General features: G+C 41.2%; 1 protein-coding gene across 2 annotated transcripts in view; it reads left to right on the forward strand.

Annotated features, from left to right (window-relative positions):
* The window catches only part of SLC35F3 (solute carrier family 35 member F3), a gene marked incomplete at both ends in the record, with an annotated part of 178,599 nt that overhangs the window by 99,788 nt on the left and 53,659 nt on the right, over positions 1 to 25,152 (forward strand). Inside the window, one exon of one of the 2 annotated variants that reach the window (XM_080342850.1) lies at positions 18,577 to 18,652. The exons of the other annotated variant lie outside the window; for it this stretch is intronic. Within the exon in view, the coding sequence (XP_080198976.1) occupies positions 18,577 to 18,652 (76 nt within the window). Of the gene's footprint in view, positions 1 to 18,576; positions 18,653 to 25,152 lie in introns of those variants that run through there. 2 annotated transcript variants of the gene reach the window in all.

Below are 25,152 nucleotides of genomic sequence, written 5' to 3' on the forward strand. Positions count from 1 at the left end.
GCAGGAAAGATTTTAACACAATTACCTGTAATGTAATTACTCATTATAAAGTTTGTTGGTTTTTTTTTTAAGTGGAATTTACCTGAAAAGATTGTTGTTGACGTGCAAGGCAGAAGAAAATCTCAAATAGCTGCCCTTAAAGCAGTCCTAGCTCAATACAGCTAAGACAAATAACATTTTACATTAGCCTGAAATGATTGAGGAATAGGATAGGAATGTGTATTTTAATAATCACTCTGCTGTGTCTCAGTAACACTGGATAAGGAAAGTTAGAGATGCACTTCTGTTCTGGACTCTGCAGTGTACCATGGTCTAGAGATGGGAAACAAAACAAAGGACACTTCTTAAACATGGAAGGTTTGAGATATTTCCACCCAAGTGTCACTGAAATTAAAAGTCAAGTGTACGCACTCCTAAAAGTAGAACTTGATTTATGAGTATGTGTATTTTTGGGGCTGACTCTTGAGTTAAGCAAATGATGACAGAAGAGGAAACCACAATGTATTCAAAATACCACAAATATGACCCAGTGCGCTATTCAATAGCTCTTATCCTACACTGTTCATAGCCCTCTTGAAATACCTTCTTGAAATCTTTCTGATTTTCATAAGCCTTGAAAAGTATGAGTCAAAATAGGTTTTTAGCTCATAATTAGGCAGTTTTGGGGTTTTATTCCTATCCCATGTATTTGTTTCACATTACTTATTTTTCCAAACTTATAAAGCTGTCAAACTTATGAATGGTGCTGCTAAAATTACTTTGGCTTCATATTGCTTCTTAAAAATACCTTATTAAAAGAAAAAAATAAAAAAAGAGAAGGTGAATGACTAGTCCCTAGTTTAAGGAGTGGAAGAAGGGGCTGCATGTTCAATATTACACTTTTCAGACTGTTTCCTCGCATAGTTTTCATGGTGTAAATGTTGCTCCTATAAGAGGAAGCTTCCCAAAGTGCACTGCAGGTGTCCATTTACTGTTACTCTTAAGAAAATTCTTTATTCCCAAGATCTTCAGGAGAAGCTCCTGATGATAACCAAGAGAGAAAGAAGAGGTGGGGAGGAGAAGGGAGATGTGTTACTCCTGTGTCAAGTGCTCATTGGCTATAACCCTTTCACTGGATGCTCATTTGATGAATTCCTTTCCCCCACAACTAAAGCATTTCATCTTCACTTCAGTGCAGACACAAATTTCACCCAAGAGTTTCTTCCACTGATGCTAATTAGCTTTGGATCATACTCACTGCATGGAAAGATTGCCTTGGGAGACAGCAGAGAGGTAATTTCATCTGCTAACAGCTCTTTAGAATAACTAAAACTCAAATCCCACTTTACATTATTTGTAGTATGATCTTTTGATCTGTTTTTAATACTGTCAGCAGTGGAAGTGTTTCTACACTTTGCTGCCGTGTAGCCTACTTGCAAACTAATTGATGTGCCCCATAACAGCTTGGAATAACAAAACTCTGCTTCTGTCTGTTCTTGTAAGGAGAGATTACTCATTTGTCTGCCAGTCATACATATCTGTCCCCTTTTCTGCTTTTCTGGAATACGCATATCTTTCCATGCAAATATATTTTTGTTCACCTGAGGATCACCCAAGAGACCTGTGCTCTGCCACAAACAGCTTCTCTAAAGACAGCGTATGGTGCCCACACACTTTTTTGTAATTTATTTTTGCATGGTTTTCAACATATAACAGTTCACTTACAGCAGTGTGCACTTTTCCTCACCTGCTGCTGTTTGGAAGTCCAAACCATGTCTTACTTTACATGCATCCAGAGTCTGACTGTAGCACTTCTTTGTTTGAACCCTTTGCTTTTGAGAAGGTTCTGTATCTGTCTCACTAGATTTAAAGGGTGGGCAGGCATAAAGTAAATTAAAACAAGTGTTGTGTAGCAAAGCAATAGGCTACATTCTTGATCATAAATGTGAAAACATAAGTAAGAGTGTTAAAAAAAGATGTGAGATAAAACCAAAGACACTAAAGATATATGTGAAATATTCTATTAACTAAGCTGTCTTCTAAACTTTTTCTGAGGCATCTCTTAGCTGTTATAGCCAAGGGCTAATCAACAGATCCAAGATGCTGCATTGCAGACTGTAATAAATTGTGGACTCTATGCACACAATCTCTGTGTTAGAGTTTCTCTAATACTTAAAGAGTTGTCAGGATGACAACAGGTACAAATGATATGTCAAAGCATTCTAGGACCTCCACTTTCTTATTAATCAGTTTAGGGAAATGTATTGTATTTGTAGCCTGGGTTGGCTGCAAATGTGCTCGAGGCATAATGGATATAATGAATGTGCTTGTAATATTTTTCAAGCCTGTTTAGGTTGGACTGTGCAAAACCTCTCTTGATAGGAGAAGCAACTCCTGCTAATTCCATTGCAGTCTCTTTCTGTCCTATACAGAATTATTTGTAATGTGAACATTCCTCCTTTTTGTAGGAAAATAGAATTTGCATATTATGAAAGACAATGCCTGTACAGCATTCTGGTCTCACAAATATGCCTACCAGAAAGACACATAACCACCTTCCTATCTTCTGTAACATTAAAAACATAAAAATGCAACTTAGTATTTTGAGTTCCTTCTTTTCTTTCTCTGACTTGTCAGACCACGCCATTTAAATAAATATTTTTCTCACAAGTCTTTCTGGGTGCCGTACTGAAGTAGCATATTTCCCCATAAGTATAAATCCATAATTTATCACATCAAATTTAGCTGTTGTGACCAGTCTGGGCCAGCCTTTCATGGACCAGCTTCAGCAGGAATAGGAGAAACATGAGATGGGGAAAAGACCAGAGTCATAGAGAAGTTCCAGAACAAAGAGAGGATGGAAATACAGAGCTGTTTCATTTAGAGAACTGCTAAATAGGAGAGAGCAAGGTGAGTGCAGGCAAAATTTAAAAAAAAAAGATAAAATAGTCTAAGGACCATGTTTCAGACTTCTTCTGTTTGAATTTTATCATAAAACAGGAAAAAAATGGCCTTGTTCTTGATTACTTACCCAGTAAAACAGATAGGCAGTAGCTGTGAAACTGAGATTAGTATTTTTGACACGGGGCAAAACTAAAATGTGGGATTCCTGCAATAAAACATATACTGAGAGCATAAGGGCAGTAGGACTCAGGAGAGGATGAGGATGGGACCTTTTGGGTGGAACTACACTGTACTCCTAACAATGTCAGCTGAATGATGGGAAACACGTGAAATCAAATGGGTGTTGTGGAGGGAGGGAGGCTAATCAGTATCAGTAAAGAACTGATGCACATTCACAGCTTTAAATATCTACTTAAACCCACTCAGCAAATCACTTTGTAAGCAGATAAAGAGGTCTGAAGATGTGCTCAAGTCAGCTGAAGTTGAAGTTTCATTATTTGTTGTTTTGATTATGTGCCTGGGCAGCTCTCTATAGGATGAGACCTGGAATGAAGCATGCTGAGCAGTAATGTCAGTAGCAAGAGCACTATGCATGAAATTATAAACCATGCAATACAGAAGAAAACCACATTAAGCATGTAGTCAAAAGATGTAACATTTGAAAACAATCCTTCTGTTGCCCTGACTTCAGCTGATGAAACATCCAGCTTGCTAATATATATGGTTATCATCAGCAATCAGGGCACGTTGCTGACATGGGAGATAAAAATGGATGACTTCCAATATGCAAATTTCTGTGACTATAATATAAATGGGTTTGTATTATGCTCACTTTCCTTCTTTCTTAGGAATCTGAGGCTGAGATCAAGTCATTCTTGGGATCCTTGGCAAATCCCTAAGGCTCCTTCACAATGAAATATACGCTGAGGAGGGAAAGTCTCAAAAGAAAAATGAAAACCACAATAAAATAGGCACTTGGTTGACATTAATAATAAACCGTTCTGATGCAGTCTTATGTATTATCCATAGTTGTTTTGCGTTTCACATCCAGGTGTATTTTGACTCCTTCTTATTCAGCTTCTCTTTTACTTAGGTTTTGGATTCTCATAATCTTCCTTCGTGCTGAAAACAGAAATTTTTCCTGCAATCCTAGAGGATCTTCTCTGTTCCCTTTCATCCATCTGTATTATCTGCAGCAGAAGTAGCAGTGGTACTAATTATGGAATTTCTGTAGTCATTAACATTTTATAAATTATCCTGTTTCTTCTTTGAGATGGTCCTATTGCAGCAGCAGATAGTCTCACATTCCCCTCCATTACTGGCAAACTGTTAAGTATTTGGCATTCTGCACCCAGTGGAGTTGCAAAGAACTTCCCTTCCCCCATTTGGTACATTCAGGGGTACCACATTTCTGTTAATCTCTTTTTAAAATGTAGTTTGTTCATGATTGTGTGCAGTATGCAAGCAGGCAGGAAAATGTTAGAATCTAAGTGACAAGAGAAGCAGTAATCATGTCTATCTGCTCTTCAGTACCTTTCACCCCAACGTTGTCCAAATAGTAAAGACAAACAAAACATAAAAACAAAACACACACAAAACAAACAAACACAACACACCACACAAACAAAACAAACAAACAACAAAACAGAAACCCCAGACCCCTCAGCACTGATCATTGGCAGTCATTTGGGGTAGCAATTTCATCATACCAGACGCATTGTACTTATTTGGGGTCAGAAATAAAAAAGAAAGCATAATATCTCCAGTTGAAACACAGAAAAGACACAGGAGCTTTAAATACTTTCCTAAAGCTCATGCTGAATGGGATAAAAAGGTTGAAAGACACATGGGAAAGGCAGAACATAATGACACTGGTTGTTACCAATAGGTAGTGACATTCACACTAAGGTTTACAACAAGGTCTTTGGTGATTTGAGTGACCTCCCCTGAAGCACAGAACACAATTTTGAAACTGCAAACTCTCTGGAAGTGAGACCATGCTGGCTTAAGTAATTTTGCTGGTAATGCAATAGGATATGGTATCTTTTCGGTTAAACACTCTTTTCACGACATTCTGTCCAAAATGAAAATAAACAAACCAATACAAAACCAAACCAAACAAAAAACCCACAAAAAACAAAACAACAACAAAACCAAACAACCAAACAACCAAACAAAAAACCAAAACAGCCCCACAACAAACAATTAATAGCAGAAGGGGTAAAAATCACTGTGAAATAAAATATACGGGGTTTTTTTTCACTTTGCATGCAATGAGCAGGAATGGAGTGATAGGTGGTAATGGAACATCCACACCGCAGGTAAAGACTTTTTCAACGAATGTAAGCTGCTGAACACTAGTTCTGGTGGTATTCAATGATTAGAGCATGGTATGAGCAGATGGCACTACCGTTTAAGGGTGAATTGTCTAAGATTCTACTTGATTAGCAATAAAATATGACAAAGTTGTATTTGATAAGATACAGGGGAGATAAGGATGTAGTGAGATAAATGCAGCTCAGCTCAATGCTCATGTACTTACAATGATCAGATAGAATGCTATTATCTAGGTGTTGTCTTCACTGAGAAATAGTATCTGTTGGAGTGGTTGCATGATCCTTTCCAAGATAAGGGCAGCTGCTTTTTAAGCGAAACAGTTTAAGCCAGTCCTGCTGCTTAGGGATTTAGACACTTAGCAATAAGACATTAACTGACGGTTAAATTGGATGAAGTTTAATGTAGGTGGTACAGGTCGACTAAAGTACAAACAGCTTAGTTTCTTTATGTATATTATACACTGTAAGAGGAGGGGGAGTAGGGTCAGAACTGTTTACATGGCGTTAACTTAGATGAAGCAGTGAGTATTATTATCATTGTTTTACATACACTGAAACATAGAAATTAAGAGCCCCATTTCATCTAAATGTAACCTTCTAAAAGTTAGACTTGGAGTTTGTGGGATTTCTCAGCAGTGCTTCTGCAGCTAGTGGGAAGAGACTGGCCTAAGGGATCCAAATCTGGATCCTGTCCAGACAGCAAAACCATTCTTATTTTTTAAAGTAATTTTCAAGTATATCTTTACACTCCTAAAATAATGAAATGGATGCAGCTAGCTGTGAATATCCGTTTGGATGCTGTTTTGGACTGGGCTCTATTGCATTTATCTCAGCAAAGCCAACTTGCACTCCCAACATTTGCCTTGTTAGTGTTTAACGTCCTCCATTTCTGTAGCCTTAATTGTACTAATAAGTTCTGTATGCTTCTGCCTGTCTTCTGCCTTTGGGTTGTTATCTTCAGCTGATGCCCTGTTTGCTTTGTCAGACACAAAAGTATCATTCAAAGAAATGTCTCCCACAGATACGCCTTCTATGACCTTATTTCACACAGTGATTATATGAGTAGCTCTTAAATGCTGGGATGACAAAAACTATTCTGAGTTCTTGGCTAACAAAACCAAGTATCTTTCCTCCTATTTGACTGTCAAGAATTTATCTCAAGCTTAGTCATGCAGTGGTCTTAGCTTCTTGTAGATTTAAGGCTGTGTTTTGGTTCTTTCATCCATCTCATGCAAGCCTTCCAGGCATGATACTGCTTCTCTACTCACAACCTTCCTTTTTTGTCCAAACAGTCTGAAAAAGACAACAACAGAAGCTTTTTGGTGGGAAAAAGAGACCAAGAAAAAGTTTGTCAATTTCCATATACAATCTTGTGCCCTGGGGAGTATATATGTTTTTTTCAATTAGAGTTTCTAAAGTTCCTTTACATGCACTAGCTATGTCCTCTACAGTGATTACAGGCTTTGGCAAATGGGGCCTGAGAGGCTTTATAACCTTCCAGTCTCCTATAAATTCATTTGCTTGCAGATTTGCCCTTCTTGTCTTTATGCGTTTGTTGTTGTTCCTCTCTAGAACATCAGTTATGGAGAAACACCATTAGTGGGGAAGAGATTGAACAACCAGCAAGTTTTATATTTATTTCTGATGAAGTGCTAGCTTATTCCTAGAGGTATCTGAAAGAGCTAGAGAGCCTGGACTTGGTCTAAAGGAATATTTTTAGGTCTTCATGAGCAATACTCAGTATGTTTTACATTTTGCACTGGAAATGCTAATATCCAAGCCAGGTTTAAATTGACACAGAAGAATTACTTCAGTTGCTACATAAAAAAGCTATAAGTTATTTGCAAGGTGTTTTATACAGAATTAATCAGGAAAATAATTGCTTGGTGTTTGTGCTATTTATTTGCATTAGGTGTTATGGGACCTAGATTGATGTTTTGAAGCTTTGAGGAACTGTGTGTTGCATTGCTCAAGGCTTTAGACTATTCTATGAAAGAAAAGCAGCTGAAGAAATATATGCTGCTGCCTGAATTATTATACATATCTGAATAACAAGGCCTCCGCCACATTTGCCTCCTGCCTGTAACTGTAATAAAAGGTACTTGTAATTTTAATTACTTAGAGCAAAATTCAAGTGATTTGTTAGTATCAACAGAACCCTAGGACAGAATTATAGTAGTGTTTTATATACACTCGGGGGAACGCTGGTGGAAATAATATACAGGATGTAAATCTGCTTTCCCACTGCTTCATGGTTCAGTGGAAATTAAACCTGAGATCCAGACCTGCATCTGCTGGGAGAGGGAGGGGGAAGAGGAGCACAAACAGACAGCCCAGGGGGAAAGTGTTGCAGATCTTGGGAGAATGATTCTGCCATCAGTGCGGAGGTTGGAGCCCACCTAATGGAGGTTCACTACAGCTGGGAGCGAGATGGAGAGGCCATCTCTTCCTTTCAGGTCCCTTATCCTGCCATCATCCAGGCATCTGTCCAGTTCCTAGCAAACGTCAGAGGGTGACTCATCCTGCTGTAAGTGACACCAGAAGCTGATGTTCCCCTGGGGTTGTGCTAAGACCATAGGGTACCAGCCAGGGGAGCCTCAGATGAAGTGCCAGTCTTCTCCTCATGACTCCTACTTCATATCAGCGAATACTCATGTTGCTGTATCTGACAGGTTTGCTTTGTGTGGTGGGAGGGATACAAAACAGCTGGATTCTCCAAAAAAAATGTCCTGGTGGTCATGGCAATAGGATCAAACTGCAGCTAGAAAAATCTTGGAAGTCTCTTTGCACAAGGATGCGTTAACCGCAAGCACCACATTATAGGATAATGAAATCTGTGCTTTTAGTAGTCTTTTACTGCATCTGAAAGGAATAGCATCTGCTGAATTCCCACACGCTACTGAAGCACACACAGACTTTCTTCACAGTAGGCAGGTGTTTCAGTTTTACTGAGTTAACCCAATATTCTTCTTATTTCTGATTCCAAGAGTGTTTTTTGTTAGTGTTCTGATGCTTGCCTGAACTATTGTCCATCTGTCTTGGGCTTATCCTGTCTGCTAGTCCTCTCTTTCCTTCTCTACCTTGGATATTTCTGCCTAATGCTTTGCCCTCTTTTAGCTTTCCTGAGGATACATAGCTTATCATAGCCCTCCTACCATCTAGTCTATACGGTAACATTTTTAATTTGTCTACTTTTAAAATTTAGTTTCCCTTTTAACTGTTTTATTATTACTGTTTTATCAGCAATGTTGAGTGCATTGAGTGCAATGGCAAAGTTCCCATTAGTTCAAAAGAAAATCGACTGAGTCATGGGAATGTAAAACCATGTGTGTAATCTTATTACAGATATCCTTGGTCCTGTTAATTAATGATCCAGATTCATTCCCCAAAAGCATTAAATAAATCCAGTCTAGAAGTTCAGGGATTAATGATAAGCAGCTGAAGGTCTTTATAAAGAGCTATCTTGTTATTGTGTAAAATCCAGGGCTTAGAGCATAGAATGACACATCTTCAATACTCAAAGCCATTGTCACGTGACCATGAAACCTGAAGTTTCTACTCCATAATTTAAAAAAAAAATTGTCATTTTAACAAAATATGCACAGATTTAGCAATTACTGGCTAGCAAGACACAGCAAGAACCCATTATACCTGCATTCTTCTTGTACTGCAAGAGAAAAACAGGCAAGATCCACCAGTAGACGTTCATATCCCAAAGAGGATTGTAGAAATCTCCACTTTTTACAAGAATATGGAAACGGCAAACTCCTCAAAGTTGGCAGGAATCAAGCTGACAAAGGGTAAAAGTTGTGCATCATGCAGAACCTCCACAAATGACACACATTGTGCCTGAGTGTGTCTGGGGAAGATATCTGTAGTAAATTTGCAAGCCATAGTATAGTCCCAGCTAAAAACAGAGAGAAGCACAAGAGTGACTAAGAGAAACCATCACTTCCTCCTTGGTCCTTTCCTGACCTTCTTCACCTATCCTATATGTGATTCCCCTATACCTGCTGAAATCAAAGGCAATTTATTAGACCATCTCATCAATATCTGGTCAGCATGTATGACATTTTTTAGAGCTAAGCTGCTATTCACTTAATTTCCAATATGAAGAATTAAAAAACCCCACAAGGTTTTTGCTTATTTTAGACTAAATAAATTCATCAAATAGAGAATGTAATGTTACAGTCCTGCCTTGTTTATTCAAACTATTTCTGCTGGAAAAAAACTTCCAGTTTTCCTCAGCCTCATTACTGTTTTTTGAGGGCTACTACAAACACAATGCTTTTAGTCTAAGTAAAAGACTGAATTCAGTGCAAGAATTGCTGCCTGTTCGTTCAACTGACATGGCTGCACTGAAATCTGTGGAACTATTCCTGTTTTACATTGTTATGCATCTCCTGACTGTATCCATAGTCCTTTATATAAAGTACGTCCTTTCCAAAGGGATAGAGTGGCGTTCCTAATTTCCCAGCCACAACCCTGAGTTCATTTCCCATCTTCAACCCCGCTTTATAAGCAAAACTCCCACAGCCTTGTAGCAGCCTAAAGAACTTCAGCTTTCTCTATGGTGTTTCTCATGAATATGAGGCAGTATACCTTTGCTGTAGGTATTCATCTGACATCGTATTGTTCAGCAATGCACTTGTGAGGTTAAAATCGTTCAGTCTATAGAGATATATAATATTATGAATCAATTTATGAACACCTACAATATTAAGAGAGGTAATTCTTGGTCTACAAAATGCTGTTTTCACTGTCACTTCAAAAACTCGGGCTTAGCGTACGACCCAAAGATTTTAATCAGTCTTGCACAAGTGACAAACAGCAGTAACAATACATTCACCCTCTGCACTAGTAATACATTCTAGTGATAAATTATAAATAGTAAGGCTGTTAGATATGCTCCAAATGTTTAATAATAATAATGCCTGGCTGTTCTTAAGGCTTTTCATCACAGGAAAGGCATATGAAGGATGTAGCTAAGTTATGTCCCAGGGTACTCATAAGAAATTTGTGGCAGAAACTTCACTCATGCCCTGTGTTACAGTAATGGCAGAGCCTGGAATGGAGTAGGAGGATCTCACTACCACTGCTCATAGCACACACCAGTAGGTACTTTTAGATTTTGTTATAGGCATTCCCATTTTCCTTTTCCTTTTCCCAGTATCTGAAGGCAGATACTCTTCTAATAAGCTATCTTATATTGCCGTCTCATATTATAATAAAATAGCTGAGGCCAAACTGTATTAATATCTCCCTTAATAGCAGTTAAAAAAAGCAAAAGGAGAAGCCCCCCCAAAAAAAGAGAGAAGTAGCCAGTGGACTCAAGAAGAAGCAATTAGTCTTTCCAAGAGTGGAAGACTGGAGTGATTAGGATTGCAGGGTAGGGAGGATATAATTACAAAACACTTGGTGCTAAAAGGCTCATCCCATGTAGCACCTTTTAAATAAAATCTACACTTGAAGGAGGAACTCAGTGTGCCAAACTGAATGGTCTCTCTGAGGGCAATCAGCACAGCTACTCACTTTAAGCATTCCAGTGATAGGTCCCAGGAGAATGAACTTGTTGCTTCCAGGGATCTGACTTGCTGCTTCCCGAGGATTAATCCAGAAGCTCATTCTGCAGCACCTCACTTGGAGCTCCTGAAAGGAGCAGGGCAGACTTGGATAATCTGGAGAGAGGCTGTGCTTAGAGCATTATTTTTCATCCTCAACTTCAGTTCTTGTGGACATAGCACCAATAGTGTGCACAGGCAGAAACATATAATCACAGAGCAAAGGGTCAGAGAGTGAAACAGGTGCACAGCTTCTGAAAAGCTGCAGCGAGTTTACTTTTAAGCTGTAAATTGTGAGGTCTAAGCCACCTCCAAAGATCCCAGTACTAGCTATTAAGGGTTTTGACAGAAATGAACAATAAATCTTTAAAAAACCCAACCAACGAACCAAATAAACAAACAAACAAACAAACAAAACACAAACATAAAAACCCAGTTGAATGTTTTTTCTGTTCGTCTGTGTAGCTCCGTAAGTGGATGTGGCGTACAGTCCATAGGGCAAACTTTTTTTAGTATTTGCAGTGGGAGAAATTAGACAAAGGAAGGACATGAAAGAGGAAAGGAGAAGAAAATACAAAGGAAAAAAAGAACAAAATAAATACTGACATAAAAAATAAGACAGAGAAAGTTCAGAGTATACAGAGGAGAACAGGAAAAATGTAATTATTAAAAGTGTTTAAAATCAATCTTCCTGGTAAAAGGGCGACAGAGGAATCAGTCTGGACCTGCTGGCTCTTACGCATCTTTACAGTTTTCTTCCTGGTAAGTATCTGGCAAGTTATTTAGATAGGGTGAAACTCTCCAGTCCATAGGCCACTGGGAGTGCTTATATCCTATATAATCTTGGGTTCAAACAGCTGGCAGTAAAAATTAAATTTGACAGAGGTGGTGAATTTCCTCCCAGAGCACTGTCCATAAAAATGGTGAATTGAAATACAGAGTGTTTTTGCTCAGAAGTGTCTTTACTCTTCATTTCTGAAAGATCTTTGGATGCCCCTTTTTCATCTCATTTTTTATTGTTTTCCTGCCTGATACTACCTGGGAGGGCAGTGCAGAGTTCTGTAAATGTTCACGTGAGGAGGAAAAAAAGTCTGATTCTCTCTTCAGTTCTCATGGTCTTTGCTTGTGTGCTAAAGGCAGGGAGTGAATGCTTATTTGTCTACTCTTAAAAGCCTTTCATTTAAGGACTAAAACTTTTCTCACAGATTGAACTTATTTCTTTTCTTTCTGAGCAAAGTCTGAACAATAGATTGTTTTAAATTCTGTTTTTAGGTTTTATATTTTTTAATTCTGTTTTCACATGTTCTACCTTCAATTTTATTTTTTTTTTAATATTTTATTATTTTTTTTTTTTTTTTTACAATGCTGGAAGTATGAGCTACTGCCAAACATGATCTTCTGGCTTTTGCGTCTTTACTAGTGGAGTCAGGTCCTTTTAAGCTGGGTTGCTACAGCAGTAGAAGCTTAACACAGTTTACACACTATTTCTGATAGTGGAAAACATGCACAACTGCATTTAAATGTGCTTTCACATCCCATGCCTTACAAAGACAGGACTGGGGTGGTGGTGAAGAATGTGGTGGTGATGCCCAGCTGTTTTTAATACTGTATGTAGCCTAGATAATGAAAGGGTTAAAAAACAGTTGCTACTGAATTGTTGATATTGATGGCATAAGGGTGTATTTTGTATCATTTGAGGTTGTTAAGGTCTCAGTTAAACAGCACCTAATATGCAAATATGCAAGGAAAAGCAATTGCCTGATAAACCCAGGAGAGTCATTTGAAAAACTGCCAGGCTGTTAGGCACAAGGAACTGCTAGCTTTGGGAACTGACATTTTAAATGGCTAAAAAGTGACAAGAGACAGAAGGAGGGTTGGTGGAGTTGTCAGGAGCAGCTAGTGAAGAGCAGCAAAGCTGTTGGGCCTGCTGGAGTACCCAGGGGACAACAAACGTCAGGAAAACAAAGAGGCATCTCGAGTGTTTTATTCCTTTTCAGGTTCTCATGTGTTCCTACCACTAGTATCAAGGAATGCTACATATTTAGGTATTCTGAGCACTGCATTCATTATAGGTCACAGCTCCTAAAGGCCCACCTTGCAGGTGGAGTCACTGAACAATCGTGGTTGCCACATGATGGGTTGTTCCTGAGCCACCTGGTCCGAAAGCAGGCAGTTCCCTTAAACTGCACCTGTAGAGAGGCAAAGGTGCAGAGCCCATCAGTTGAAGGAGCTATGTGGGCATCATGTAGTTGTGGCAAGAGCCATGTGAATTTGCAGTGTATTCATGGGCTGTTCACCTTTAAACAGCTGTTCTCAATCTACTTTTGGTCATAGAAGACACAGTGGCATTCAGAAAATTAATAGTCTCTGTCATATTTCTCCTGGGTATCCATTTTTGAGGAACAACTGCCTTGGGCTAATACCAGTGCTCATTCCCCCAGTGTTGCTGAAGACGATAAAGACTGAGACTGAGTGGCTTTGGGATGCCCTTGACACCCAGTAGTGTCAGACAGGTTTGAAGCAGCTTGGCAAACATCTGATTCCCTTGTAAATGGAAGGCTTCATCCACAAAACTTCACAATCCCATACCTGCCCACAGGCACTGAACTAACTTTTCTTTAAAATTCAAAGTAACATAAAAACCGACAAAATGTTTCCCTTCCACAACATCATTAAGACATGGATGTTTCGTGTCAAAATCTTAAAGCACAAGTCTGAAAACTCAAGTTATGTAGTCTGGTGTTGAAACTCTGAGACTTAAACTAGCTTTTATTCTTACATTTTATGGAATTCACCAGTATTATTTGAAATGCAGTTGTTCTTTATGCACAAAACCAGGAGAACTTCTCAGAAAATACTGAAAACAGTTAATATTTTATGAGATTTGGAAATAAAATTCATCAGTGCTGTCTCCTCCAGTAATGCTTAGAGCAGTTATAAACAGAAGGTTAAAAAACCCCTGAGAAAGATAGTCTCACCAGGACTTTTCATCTGTGTCTAGGACCTGTCAGATATACGGTAATATATACAATCTGCAGCCTTTATGGATACCTCAGATTTGACTGTATCTGGAGTGCTGTATATCTAATGACATTTTGAGAGAGGACATTCAGATATAGCAGTAATTCTATAGCAGTCTCTGATGGTGCATTCTGGCAAATACCTGTAGCCAGACAGGTTTTGATCCTTCCTCTTCCCTTCACTGCCTTGTTCTGTGAATGCAAGACATGATACTGAAAGTAACTGAACTGTTTTGAAATAGGGAAGATTATAAAGACATCATCCTTACAGCTAGGCTAATATTGCAGAGAAAGACTGTATGTAAATTTGACAAAAATGTGTATTGGTTCTGAGCGGAGGTTGTGAATGCAGGAGGCGTGCAAACACAATAGTGGTGGATGGTCACCAGACAGCACATCTAAATGCAGATTTCAGAATGATTGCAGGACAGCAAACATCACTTCCAAAATAGCTACTATTTGTGTCGGAAATGTGCTTTTGACATCTAGGAGGGCTTTTTTTTTAGTTAGGAAATAAAAACAGATTAGAAAGTTATTAGACATTCGCCAAACCAAACTAACGCAGCATTCAAGTAAAACAAGCTCCTCACAAACAGACTAATAATTATTGGTTGAGAATATTCACCAGATAACTTCAAATAAATTAGAGGAAAGGATGATCTGTTTCTGGCAGATTGTGGGCAGTGTAGGTTTAATGCATGTATTTGACTCCTGGCGGATGAATTCATTCTGGCATGAGAAGAAGGCTATTAGGAAATTGGCTACACAAGTAAAAGTCCACACTCCATTTCCTTTAGGGTTGCTAAGCACAACAATTATTGCCTTCAGTGGTAAGGCAAGCACTTTAATAAATGTCCTATTAATGAGTATACTAAACACAAAAATGTCTGAACTGGAAAGATACCAACTGTGCCTGTTTCCAACTGGGCACGTTTCATGTTGGTTAACCAAACTAGCTAATAGGATAAAGGTCAAAGGTTATAGCACACATAACTATGAGAATTTAGTTTGGTCTTGCATCTGCCTTTCTATGTCAATAATAAATATTTCAGAAAAGTAGTGATGATACATGAGCTTAAAAGCAGTATGACTGGGTGTTAGCACACATACAGGTTTATGTGTAAAAAACCCAACTCAACGACTATAATTTCTTAATCTAAAATGAAGAAGGGCAGCTGACTGTAACAAAACCAGTTCCATCAAACTACAAATTCTACAAATTATTCAAATTGGGGAAATTCTCACTATGTGATCCTGGACTTTAGATCTGACCCTGCCTTGTTCATATGATTAGAAATGAAAGCCTGCTTTCTCCAGTTTTCAAGCTTTAAGAGTTTCCTCTCCAGACAGCCACCAACTTTTCCTCCGTTGCCTCTTGAATACTGAAGTGATGTTGTAAAGGAAAAAAGCCATCAATTTAACTCAAAATTTTAGAATCATAGAATAGTTTGGGTTGGAAGGGTCCTTCAAAGGTTATCTAGTCCAATCCCCCTGCACCCTGACTGCATCAGTTTTGCATTGCTTGTACTGTAAAATGCTTACTGTAAACTAAATAAAATGTAATCCAGGAGCAAATGTGTTAAGGCTTAGGGAGGTGGGGAGGCTGCAGCATGATACGAGTTACAGAAAGTAGCAGCTCTGCTGCCAAATGCAGTGCTCACTCTAAAGCCCCTGGAATACAGTCCTCAGGCACACTAGTCTTCATTAAATAAACACAGCTTTTTTGCTATTGGGATATGTGGCTGATATTTTTATGCACGGTGTAAGACAGGGGCCTAGTGTGGATCTCTGCATGTGTGTGTGTCTGTGAGGGCAGCAAGGGAAGTCAGAGAGTGACAGAGTCAAAGTGCTCTGGGATCAGGGTCGAGCAGAGCCATACCGGGCTGCATCAGCCCCCATCAGCTGCATTTCACACACACATTGGGCAAAAGATTTCCAGAAACCTGTGAGTGGTTGGATGTCCCGTCCCCAATTTGAAACCAGTCTTAGCTGGATACTAATTGTCCTCAGTGCCTTTGAGAGCTTCTCTGGGGTGACTAAACTGAATATGGAAGAGATGAGGCTTGAGTGCTGTGGTCATCCCCCTTCCATCAGAGGTAGGGGGACTGCAGGTTTGAAGAATTAGATGCCTCCTAGCTCTCTCACAGCACCAGCTGGCAGAAGTGTCCCAGTCTCTGCTAAGCAGTGCACTTGGGCACCACCATCATCTAGGCAAGCAGAGAGATCCAGCAAGACACACAAGGTAGTTACTGCTACACAAGTCTTCGACATTTGGAGTTCTAGGCTTAAAAAAAAAACAACCTTACAAGCCTGAAACATGCTAATGACTCCACAAATCCTACAATATTAAATACATGCAGAGTTAAAATAACATGCCATCAAAAAGCCAAAAAATATCTTTTCAGTGTTATTCTCTAGGTAAGCAGCACCATCCTCAAGTAAAATAAAGTGCTTACTGTATTTTCCTTGTAAAAAACATAAGAGAGAATAAACATTGCAGAAAGGAAAGATTGTAAGTGCCTAGCAACAAAGACTCTTTAATTCTTACGAATGTCCCATAGATTACAAGATACAGCCAGTAGAGAAGTCTGATCGTCCTGCCTTGCACAGCCATTTACCTCTAGGAAAAGGATGTGAAATTTGGATGTAAAAATGCTGATTTCGTAGTTTCCTACTTATATAGCAGAGGCTCAGATGATCCTGAAAGCTAAACTCAGAGCAGAAGCCAACCAGAGTTACCTGAGTTCTGTTCGTCACTCATGTTACTTGGTCCTCTGAATCTGAGGGAGTCACTTAAATTATGTGGCTGTATTTTACCCACCAGTGAGCATGAAGTTGCTTCACAGAGGCAGTGTAAAATGAATTAATATTTTATAACATGCTTTGAATTCCTCAGATAAAAGGCACTGCAACATTGCAAAATATTTCATGGACAGGACCATGTGAGGTGATATCTGCCTCTTTTTATGTAACTTCTTTCAAAGATCAGAAACTAATTGGGCTCCAAAATGAAACAGTGCAGTGAAACAAGATGGATCCATGGTTCCCAATATGCCTATGACCTGTAACATCACAGGAAACTGAATGGATTTGATAATCCTACTAAGAAGGCTTGGAAATAGCCACGAAAGCCGGGTTTTTTTGCTTCACCAAGCTGAACTTCTGTGGTCTTGGTGCTGAGCACATGCATATACTCTCCAGAAGGATCACTTTGAAAGGAGTTTGATGATTTATTTTTTTATAAAGCTCATCCCAAAGGCTGAAACAGAAGAGGCATGGGAAATGCAAACCATCCCTGAGCTTCATCAGGCTGCAAATCATCAGATGAGACCTGTGCAAACTTACAGTCCAGATCTGACCCACCAAGAAAGCTCACCTCTTAAATATATAAGAGCGGTCCACATGGCACAAGTAAGGTGGCGTTTTCCCATGGTTTGCTAAACTGTCGGGGCTGCTTTTCAATAGCTTCTATTTGTATAACTAACAAATACTTTGGAATGTTTGTGGAGTATTGATGGCGGCCTAGTCTTGTTTGCAAAGTGCACTCATTTTAATTTGACTAAATCTTAAGAAATGTTGAGTATTTGCGTCTTTGTCTGCTGACGCATCTCGTATTTGAACATGGTAAATGTGCCGAGTATTTTCATGCCCACAGAAGAAATCACTAGGAGTAAAGGGTGCTGAGCCCACTGTGCTCAGCATCTTGTGAAACATGATTCTTTGCTTATAGCGATCTGATCTTTTTTACATGTTTTATATTCATTCATTAGAAACTGTTCTCTCCGAGATCCACTTGCATTAAGTGTTGTTACTTAATACCAGTTAGACTTTTGCATATTGACAGGGGGGTAAATCTACTACACAATGTTGGTATGTCATGACTGGGGGGGTCTTAAAATTATTTGTGGGGAAAAATAAGCCAAATCAACAACAAAAAAAGTTGCTACATATGAGCAGCATCCAGATGTGAAATACCACATTTTATATAACTTCTGCTTAGGTATGGAGTTATCTTGTTTCATGCCTCAGAAAGAAGTTGGTAAGCTGTGTTAAGAAAGCTGTGGAGTATGCTGCTGCAAATGTTGGAATATTATTGATAAATCAGTGGTGTATCCTCATCTTCAATGCAGTGGCTAGTTTCGATCTCCCTCTTAGAAAGGACACAGCAGGAGCAGAAAGGATGGTAGAAATTTCTAAAGGCACGAGTGAAAATCGACCCAGAATAGTGACTGGGCTTGAAGGAGAATAAAGGATGGATATAATAATAATAATAATTTTAAAAAAATATAAAAATGTTTGGATAGTGTAAATTGTCCTTTCCCATAAGACAGTAAGAAGGGAACGAAGCCGCCCGTGAAAAGCCCGGAGCCCTTTCTTTTCGTGCGGTGCAGTAGCCCAGCGCCAGCCGAAATCGCCGGGGCCGGGAGCCCGGCTGGCTCCGGTGAGCCCCGCACACCGGCGGTGTCCGCAGCCGCATTACGGTCAGGGCTCCCCGCCTGCGCTGCCGGAGCGCTGCCCGGCAAGGGCCCTCGACCCAGGGGGCGGCCCCGAGAGCCCTGGGGGGCGGGCGGGGGGGGCCGTGCCGGTGACGTCGGGTTTGCAGCAGCCCCGAGCGGCAGCGGGCGGGCGAGCCCCAGCCCCCGCCGCCGCCCGGTGCTGCGGCAGAGGGCGGCGGGCCGGGAGCCGAGCCGGGGGAGCGCCGCCGAGGAGGGCTTCGGCGGCGCCAGGATGTAGGCGCGGGGCGGCAGGGGAGCTGCCGCTGGCGACGGGCTCGCCATGAAGAAGCACTCGGCCAGGGTGGCCCCCCTCAGCGCCTGCAACAGCCCCGTCCTCACCCTCACCAAAGTGGAAGGTAAGCGACGGCGCTGGGAGCGGGACGGGGATGCGGCCACGGGGGTATCCCGGGGAGACCGGGTACCGCCACGGGAGATGCTCCGGGGAAATTGAGTACCGCGACAGGGGATGCTCCGGGGCGAGCGGGTGCTGTGCCGGGGCGATGCCGGCGGCGGGGGAACTGGGCGACCCGTGGGCGGGCGGCGGCTGCTCGCCCACGGGTTGCCCAGCTCCCCCGCCGCCGGCATCGCCGGCGTCCACCTCCGTCCTGCGCTGCTCCAACTCTTTCTTCCCCCACACTCCAGAGGCAGAGCTCCTCTCTTGGAGCCACTCGCGGGAACGAAGAGTGACCCCCCAAGTCGCTGGGCAAGTACCTGCCAGGCAGAACCCCTGGCAGGAGGTGAGGGGGATGCTTGGACAGATTTGAGCCCAAATGGGAGGAACACAGCCTTGTGTCCCAACCATCTGTCCTCACTTCTGGTTGCCAATCTGGCTGCATGGTAGTGGTTGGGGTTGGGGCTCTGTGGCCAGAAGGGACATTAGGAGACCAGCAGCAGTGGGCAGACCTTCAGGGACCATGGAGACCTTTGGAGACTTTCAAAGATCCTGGCTGGGGACCTTGAAAAGGGCAGTGATGTGCTCAGAAGAGTCTCCCAGAGAGCTCTGAAGCTCTGGGCATAGCTGGTGCAGAGGTCTGGGGCAAGGAGTAGAGATCATGGGTAGAAACCTGTAGGCTATGTCCTAGAGAGGCAGAGCAGGTGAGATGGAAGGGGTGATGCAGAGGCAGGAGGAGCAGAAGGAGCATGCAGGTCAGGAACAGGAGCACATCTGAGGGGATGCATACGAAGCTCAGTTCCTGAAGGAAGGGCAAAGAGGAAGCCACTGTTCTGGGGGATGTGGTAGTTGGTTGAGAGAATGGAGTTGATGAGAGAAAAAAGGTTGGCTGAGAGGAATGGAGGAGAGGAGGAGGGAGGGAGGAGAGGCAATAAGGGATGAGCAAAATGAGACAAAGAGGAAGAACAACTCAAAAAATGGGAATGATTGAACAGTAAGAGGCAAAATATGAATGTGAAACTCCATAGAAAGCTCATGAAGAAGAAAAAGACAAGTATAGTAATATTGATAAACTGAGGAACAAAGAAAGGAAAAGAAAAAATTATAGAAATAGCTCTGTGGAGGAGAAAGTGAGAAAATGCAGAAATGCCCAAGAAGAGGAAAGGAAATAAAATCAGCAAGTAAAAGTGGAAGACCAGAAGGACCTGAAGGTTGCTGTTTCAGTTCATGGAGAATACAGCTGTTGCATTCCCCAAACATAAAAAACACCTGCTGTAGAGGCAGGAAAAGGGATCTCAGTTTTCTGATCAAATGAAGACCCTGCCTAATCTTCATGACACTATAATTAGAATATATAAAAGCCCTTGGAGTTAGCCGTGTGCACAGTAGGGTATTTCTTTGAAGGTTCTCATTGGAGGCTCCTCTGGGGAGGGAGCACGTCTCCCTTTTTTTTGGTGCACTGCACATGCATTATGAATCATAAATAATAATAACTCACCAGGTTCCAGCTTTGAAATGTGGGTCATCTCATTCCTCTTCTACTAGTTCAAATACAGTTTATTGTCTACCTTATATAGAAACAGAAGCAACACAACCTTTCCTTGTGTCATAAAATGGAATCCTTTTAAGCATTTCCATGTCTGCTCTGCATATCATCTCTCAGATACCCTACTGCCACCCACCAGCGACTTTGTTGACCTAGTTGGACTTTTCTTTCTTCACTTCAGATTCTTTTTTTCCTCCATCATCAATGGCAAGGCCTAAATGGCCTTGAAGGTGTATGATAGGGCCCAGAGTTTGTACAGAGGCAGGTAAGAGTTTTCTTTGTTGTTTGCTTTCGTTTAATAAAACAGACTGGCTTTGTTTGAGAGCTTCTCTTTCCAGATCAATTGATCACATTTCCTTTCAGACTAACATTGACTAATTTTGCCAGCTGGTGTTTACAGTCATATAAAAAAGACAAGATGTAGTTATAGGCAAAAATAAAGTGAAGCAGTGGGCATACTGTGGACTGCTTGCTTCCCTTGGTCTGGCTGTCATACCTCTGGCAAAGATTTGCCTTCCTAAAGTTCTCTGGTAGCCCAAGTCCCTTGCAAAGGCGCAGCAAATTCGGCAAGAACAAGACAGCAAAAACTTTGCTTTGTAGTTATGATTATTTTCTCCGCTACCAGCCACAATCGAAGTACTTCAAGGATCTTTGGCAGAACCACTAGGAATATGTTTCACTCTCGGATAGTTAGCCAAGAGGAGCCTTTCATTGATATTCATTGCAGCAAAGCTTTCCAACATCCCCTCTATTTTCCTGTTGGTGCAGTAGCTTCTTTGCTTTAAAATGGAGATAAGGGCTCTGTGCTCCTTCAGAAGCATGACCACCATTTCGAATTATTTCAAAGATTGAATCATCAGTATGCACTGAGCCTGCTGTACCAGCACTTCTAAAGACAACTGTACCTACATGCATCACTCAGACAGGCAGTAACCACACCATGTGTTTTCTGTGCCTGGTACCATTGCACACACTTCACACTTCGAGAAATGCAGGCTTAGTGCTTGCTTTGTGCTTGCCTATCTCTCTGTTGTTTTTCTCACCAGTTTCCTTCCATATCACAGTGGCTATTCCTCTCAAACTAACCAGTTGGCTGATTTCACCCTACTTGTACCTGAAAGCACAGTGTGCTTTGAGTGCTGACTTCCCTTCCCTGGGAAGGTAAATATTTCTATTGTAACTCTGCATCTTGGAATCTTCCAGAGACAGGTGACATTAACTTTCATGAGGAGCTGCAGGAAAATCACCTTGCCAGAGAAAAGCCATCCTCCACTTTGTTAGCCCCTATGTAGACCTATGTATTCCCAAGCTTCGGGCACCAACTAAATGGTATTGCAGCCTTCCCATATAGCATATTTCTTCTGTGCTGTTCTGTCGGGATGTGTGACTGGTGATATTCAGAGTTGCTTACAATGCAAATGATACCTCTGTGCTTTCATTTATTACCTGTAACTATCTAAACTGAGTTGCTGAAGAACCAGATTCTGCCACATACTCAGTTGGAGTAACCTTGTCTGCATCACAGGAGTTGCAGGGAATTTGTACGAGTGCAAATGAGAAATTAATTTGGCCTTTAATATATTACATGCCTGCAGGGAATTCATCATAAGCTTATCAACACTGGAATCACTTTAAAAATAAATCTTTTTCACTTCTTTAGCAAGCACAAGCTGAAGAACCCAAGCACAGCAAAAACTTTAATCAGCAGCAGCCTGCTTCCTTAAGATATGCAGTTCTTGTTATCCTCATTTTGCAGATGGGGCAGCCAAGAAACTGCAGAATGAAGCAACTTGTCTAAAAACAAGCAGCACATCTTTTCACAGAGCAGGTGAGAAAAGACTTAGAATAGATATTAATAGATCCCCAAACTTCCCACATGTGTGTTCTGGCTACGGGATGGCACTGCCACAAATGGATGCAACAGAGGTGCAAGAGGACTTCTTTTACTGAAATCAATGACTTAAGGTTCCTACTAAAACTTCATTTTTTTGGGAAGTAAGCTGAAACGTTGCATAAATATCTCTCCGGATAAGTACTGTGTAACTATTAGCAGTGTTCTGCTGGTGACATCTAATTGTTTGGTAGTTGGCCAGTGATTGTTTGTACTTTGAGCACTAGGACAGACCCTGTAAAAATTTCACCCCAGAGTTAGCGTTTGTAGAAGCAAGAATTGTGCCCACTGGTCTTTTTTATGCGAGAACTGTACATTATAGAAATATGCAGTGCTCATTTTTCTAGAGAACAAAAGCAACTGGAGAGCAGAAGAGGCTGGTGGTTTGGTGGCTCAGCCAGGGCTGTGGGTTTGTGCTTCTCTACTGAAGTGGCCTTCATGAGGAATGCGTGCTGGCTTCTGCGGGGAGTAATTTACAAAATCTTTGATTTTGATCAGCCTGTCTTCCTGCACAAGAGACAGTCTTAGATGTGAACATTGATGATCGGGCCAGAGACCATCAAACACACCTTGTGCTTGCTCCATACTTGTGGTAGCAGCTTTCACTTGCTCCTGACTGGAGCTGGGATGGAGTGAATGATCTGGGAGTGAATGTGATGGGAACAAGATTGCGTGCAGCTACTGGAATTAATGGGGGTGTAAATTTGCTGCGTGTCTGCTTCTCCATGGTGCCTGCCAGCTATTACAGGGTAAATTCAATGTGACTTGCTCCCTTGATGGAAAAGTGGTACCCTCTTCCGTCTTTACTGTAGATACTGAGTGTTAAGTGCACACAGGCAGTAATTACACTCTGGCTTTGCCCCAGGGCAATTTTTGCCCAGTTTTCCTATTTGTCGCAGTACTTTCAGTTAACACAACAGTGTATTTGAGCAGATATCCAAGATCTTGTTCCAAAGATGTGAGGAGTTCTTGTTGCATAACAACTGGCTCCCTTCCCGTATGGCTTTAAACAACCTCAAAATGAGCCGCTCTTGGTTGTGCTAGGCTTACTCACTGGGGATTCCCACCAGCTCATCTTTGATCGTGTCCCACTTGTTATTTCATATACCACCTTGCCTCTGCAAACTCATCAGCTATAGGTTTGGAGATGACTCATTACTTCTGCACTGTATGTCCCCTCCCCAAATGACATGAAAATAAAATGAGACCATTTTGATGTTACCAAAGTAATGCCAGATCAGGAGCTTTAATGCATCATGAAGCAGAAAGATAAGTTATTAAAGATTTATCCAAGCTTCCTTACTTTAGTGGCTGAAATAAGCCAATATGTACACACTATGGACAAACCATAGTTTCATTTACAGTGACAGAATTTAAGAATAACAGCAACCATTGGATCATCTTCTCAGATATTCTATAGATCACAGGCCATTACATTTCACCCACTTGTCCTTAAATGACGCAAGGTGCATTTTCTAGTCATCTTGAATCAATTCAGGCATATGTTATCAAAAAATAAGCAAATTACTAATCCATCTATTTAATTATAGATTTCTCCCATGAGAAGCCGGAACAATAACTAGTGAAAAATAAGACACCAGAATGCATCATTCATTGTCTTGTATTTTCATTTTATAATTCTTGTAAAAGAGTATATCATCATAGATCAGACTATTTCAGCTGGACCTACAATGATCATCTAGTCCAACTGCCTGATGACTTCAGGGCTAACCAAGATAAAGCATGTTATTAAGGGCATTGTCCAAATGCCTCTTCAACACTGACAGGTTTGGGGCATCCACAACCTCTCTAGAAAGCCTGTTCCAGTGTTTGACCACCCTCTCAGTAAAGAAATGCTTCCTAATATCCAGCCTAAACCTCCCCTGGTGCACCTTTGAACCATTCCCACTCATCCTGTCATTTGGTATCAGGGAGAAGAGCTCAGCACCTCCCTCTCCACATCCACTCCTCAGGAAGCTATAGATAGCAGCCTCCTTTTTCTCCAAACTAGACAAGCTCAAAGTCCTCAGCTGCTCCTCACAGGACATTCCTTCCAGCCCTTTCACCAGCTTTGTTGCTCTCCTCTGGATGCATTCAGCACCAACACCAAATAGAGTGGGATAATAATCTCTTTTGACTGGCTGGTGGTGCTGTGTTTGATGAACCCCAGGATGTGGTTTGCCCTCTTGGCTGACAGAACTTTTGCCCATCTTTGCTAATGGCTGATAATTGTAGACAGTAGAATTTGTAGCCTAGAAGCAGTTCAGTATAAGAGCCAGAGTTCAGACTAGACTAGTTGTTCAACACAAAAGTCTATGATTACTCAAAATGTATTCCCCAGCCATTTTCCAGTTATAAGTCTCATATATATATATAATTTATGTGGTAGCTTTCCTGCTTTCCTAGCACATCATACTCAGCACAGCACATTCACTTGTATGCGAAGCAGCTCCCTCCGCTTGGCTGGAGTACCATCATCAACCTTTAGTCCACTCCAGTTAATCTTTGTTAATTATAAACTGTGAGATGCCACTGCAGACCTGGATAGCATCCTCTGGAAGCAGGAATTCAGCCAATAGAAGAGTAGATTTACTTTGCCATCTTCACTGAGTTTTGCTGACAGCCACTGCAGCATGAGATCAAAGGCAAAAGGAAAAAAAAGCATTTTTAGCTATGCAGAGATGGCTTGTTTTTGGGCAGAGCTGCCCACCAAATGTATTGGCACCATGTATTGGAGATGCCAGGTACCTCCTCTAGTGTTAACTGCCCAATTACAGGAATTTGGATCCACTCTACCTGGACATAATGTGGGGGTACCTAGACTAGAAATACTGTGAGTCCTACTCAAGGCATGGGTTTCACCATGGGATCTAGTACACTTTGGTTATACCAAAGTTATATGTAGACTCTTCTTGAAGGAATAGGTGTACATTTTCAAGTGTAACAAAGGCAAGTGCCAGATTTTGTACCTGGGACATGGGAACCCTGGGCTGTACATGCAGACTGGGGGATGAGATGCTGGAGAGCA

This window comes from Nesoenas mayeri, assembly GCF_963082525.1.
Source record: "Nesoenas mayeri genome assembly, chromosome: 3".
In the NCBI taxonomy this organism is placed as follows: Eukaryota; Metazoa; Chordata; class Aves; order Columbiformes; family Columbidae; genus Nesoenas; species Nesoenas mayeri.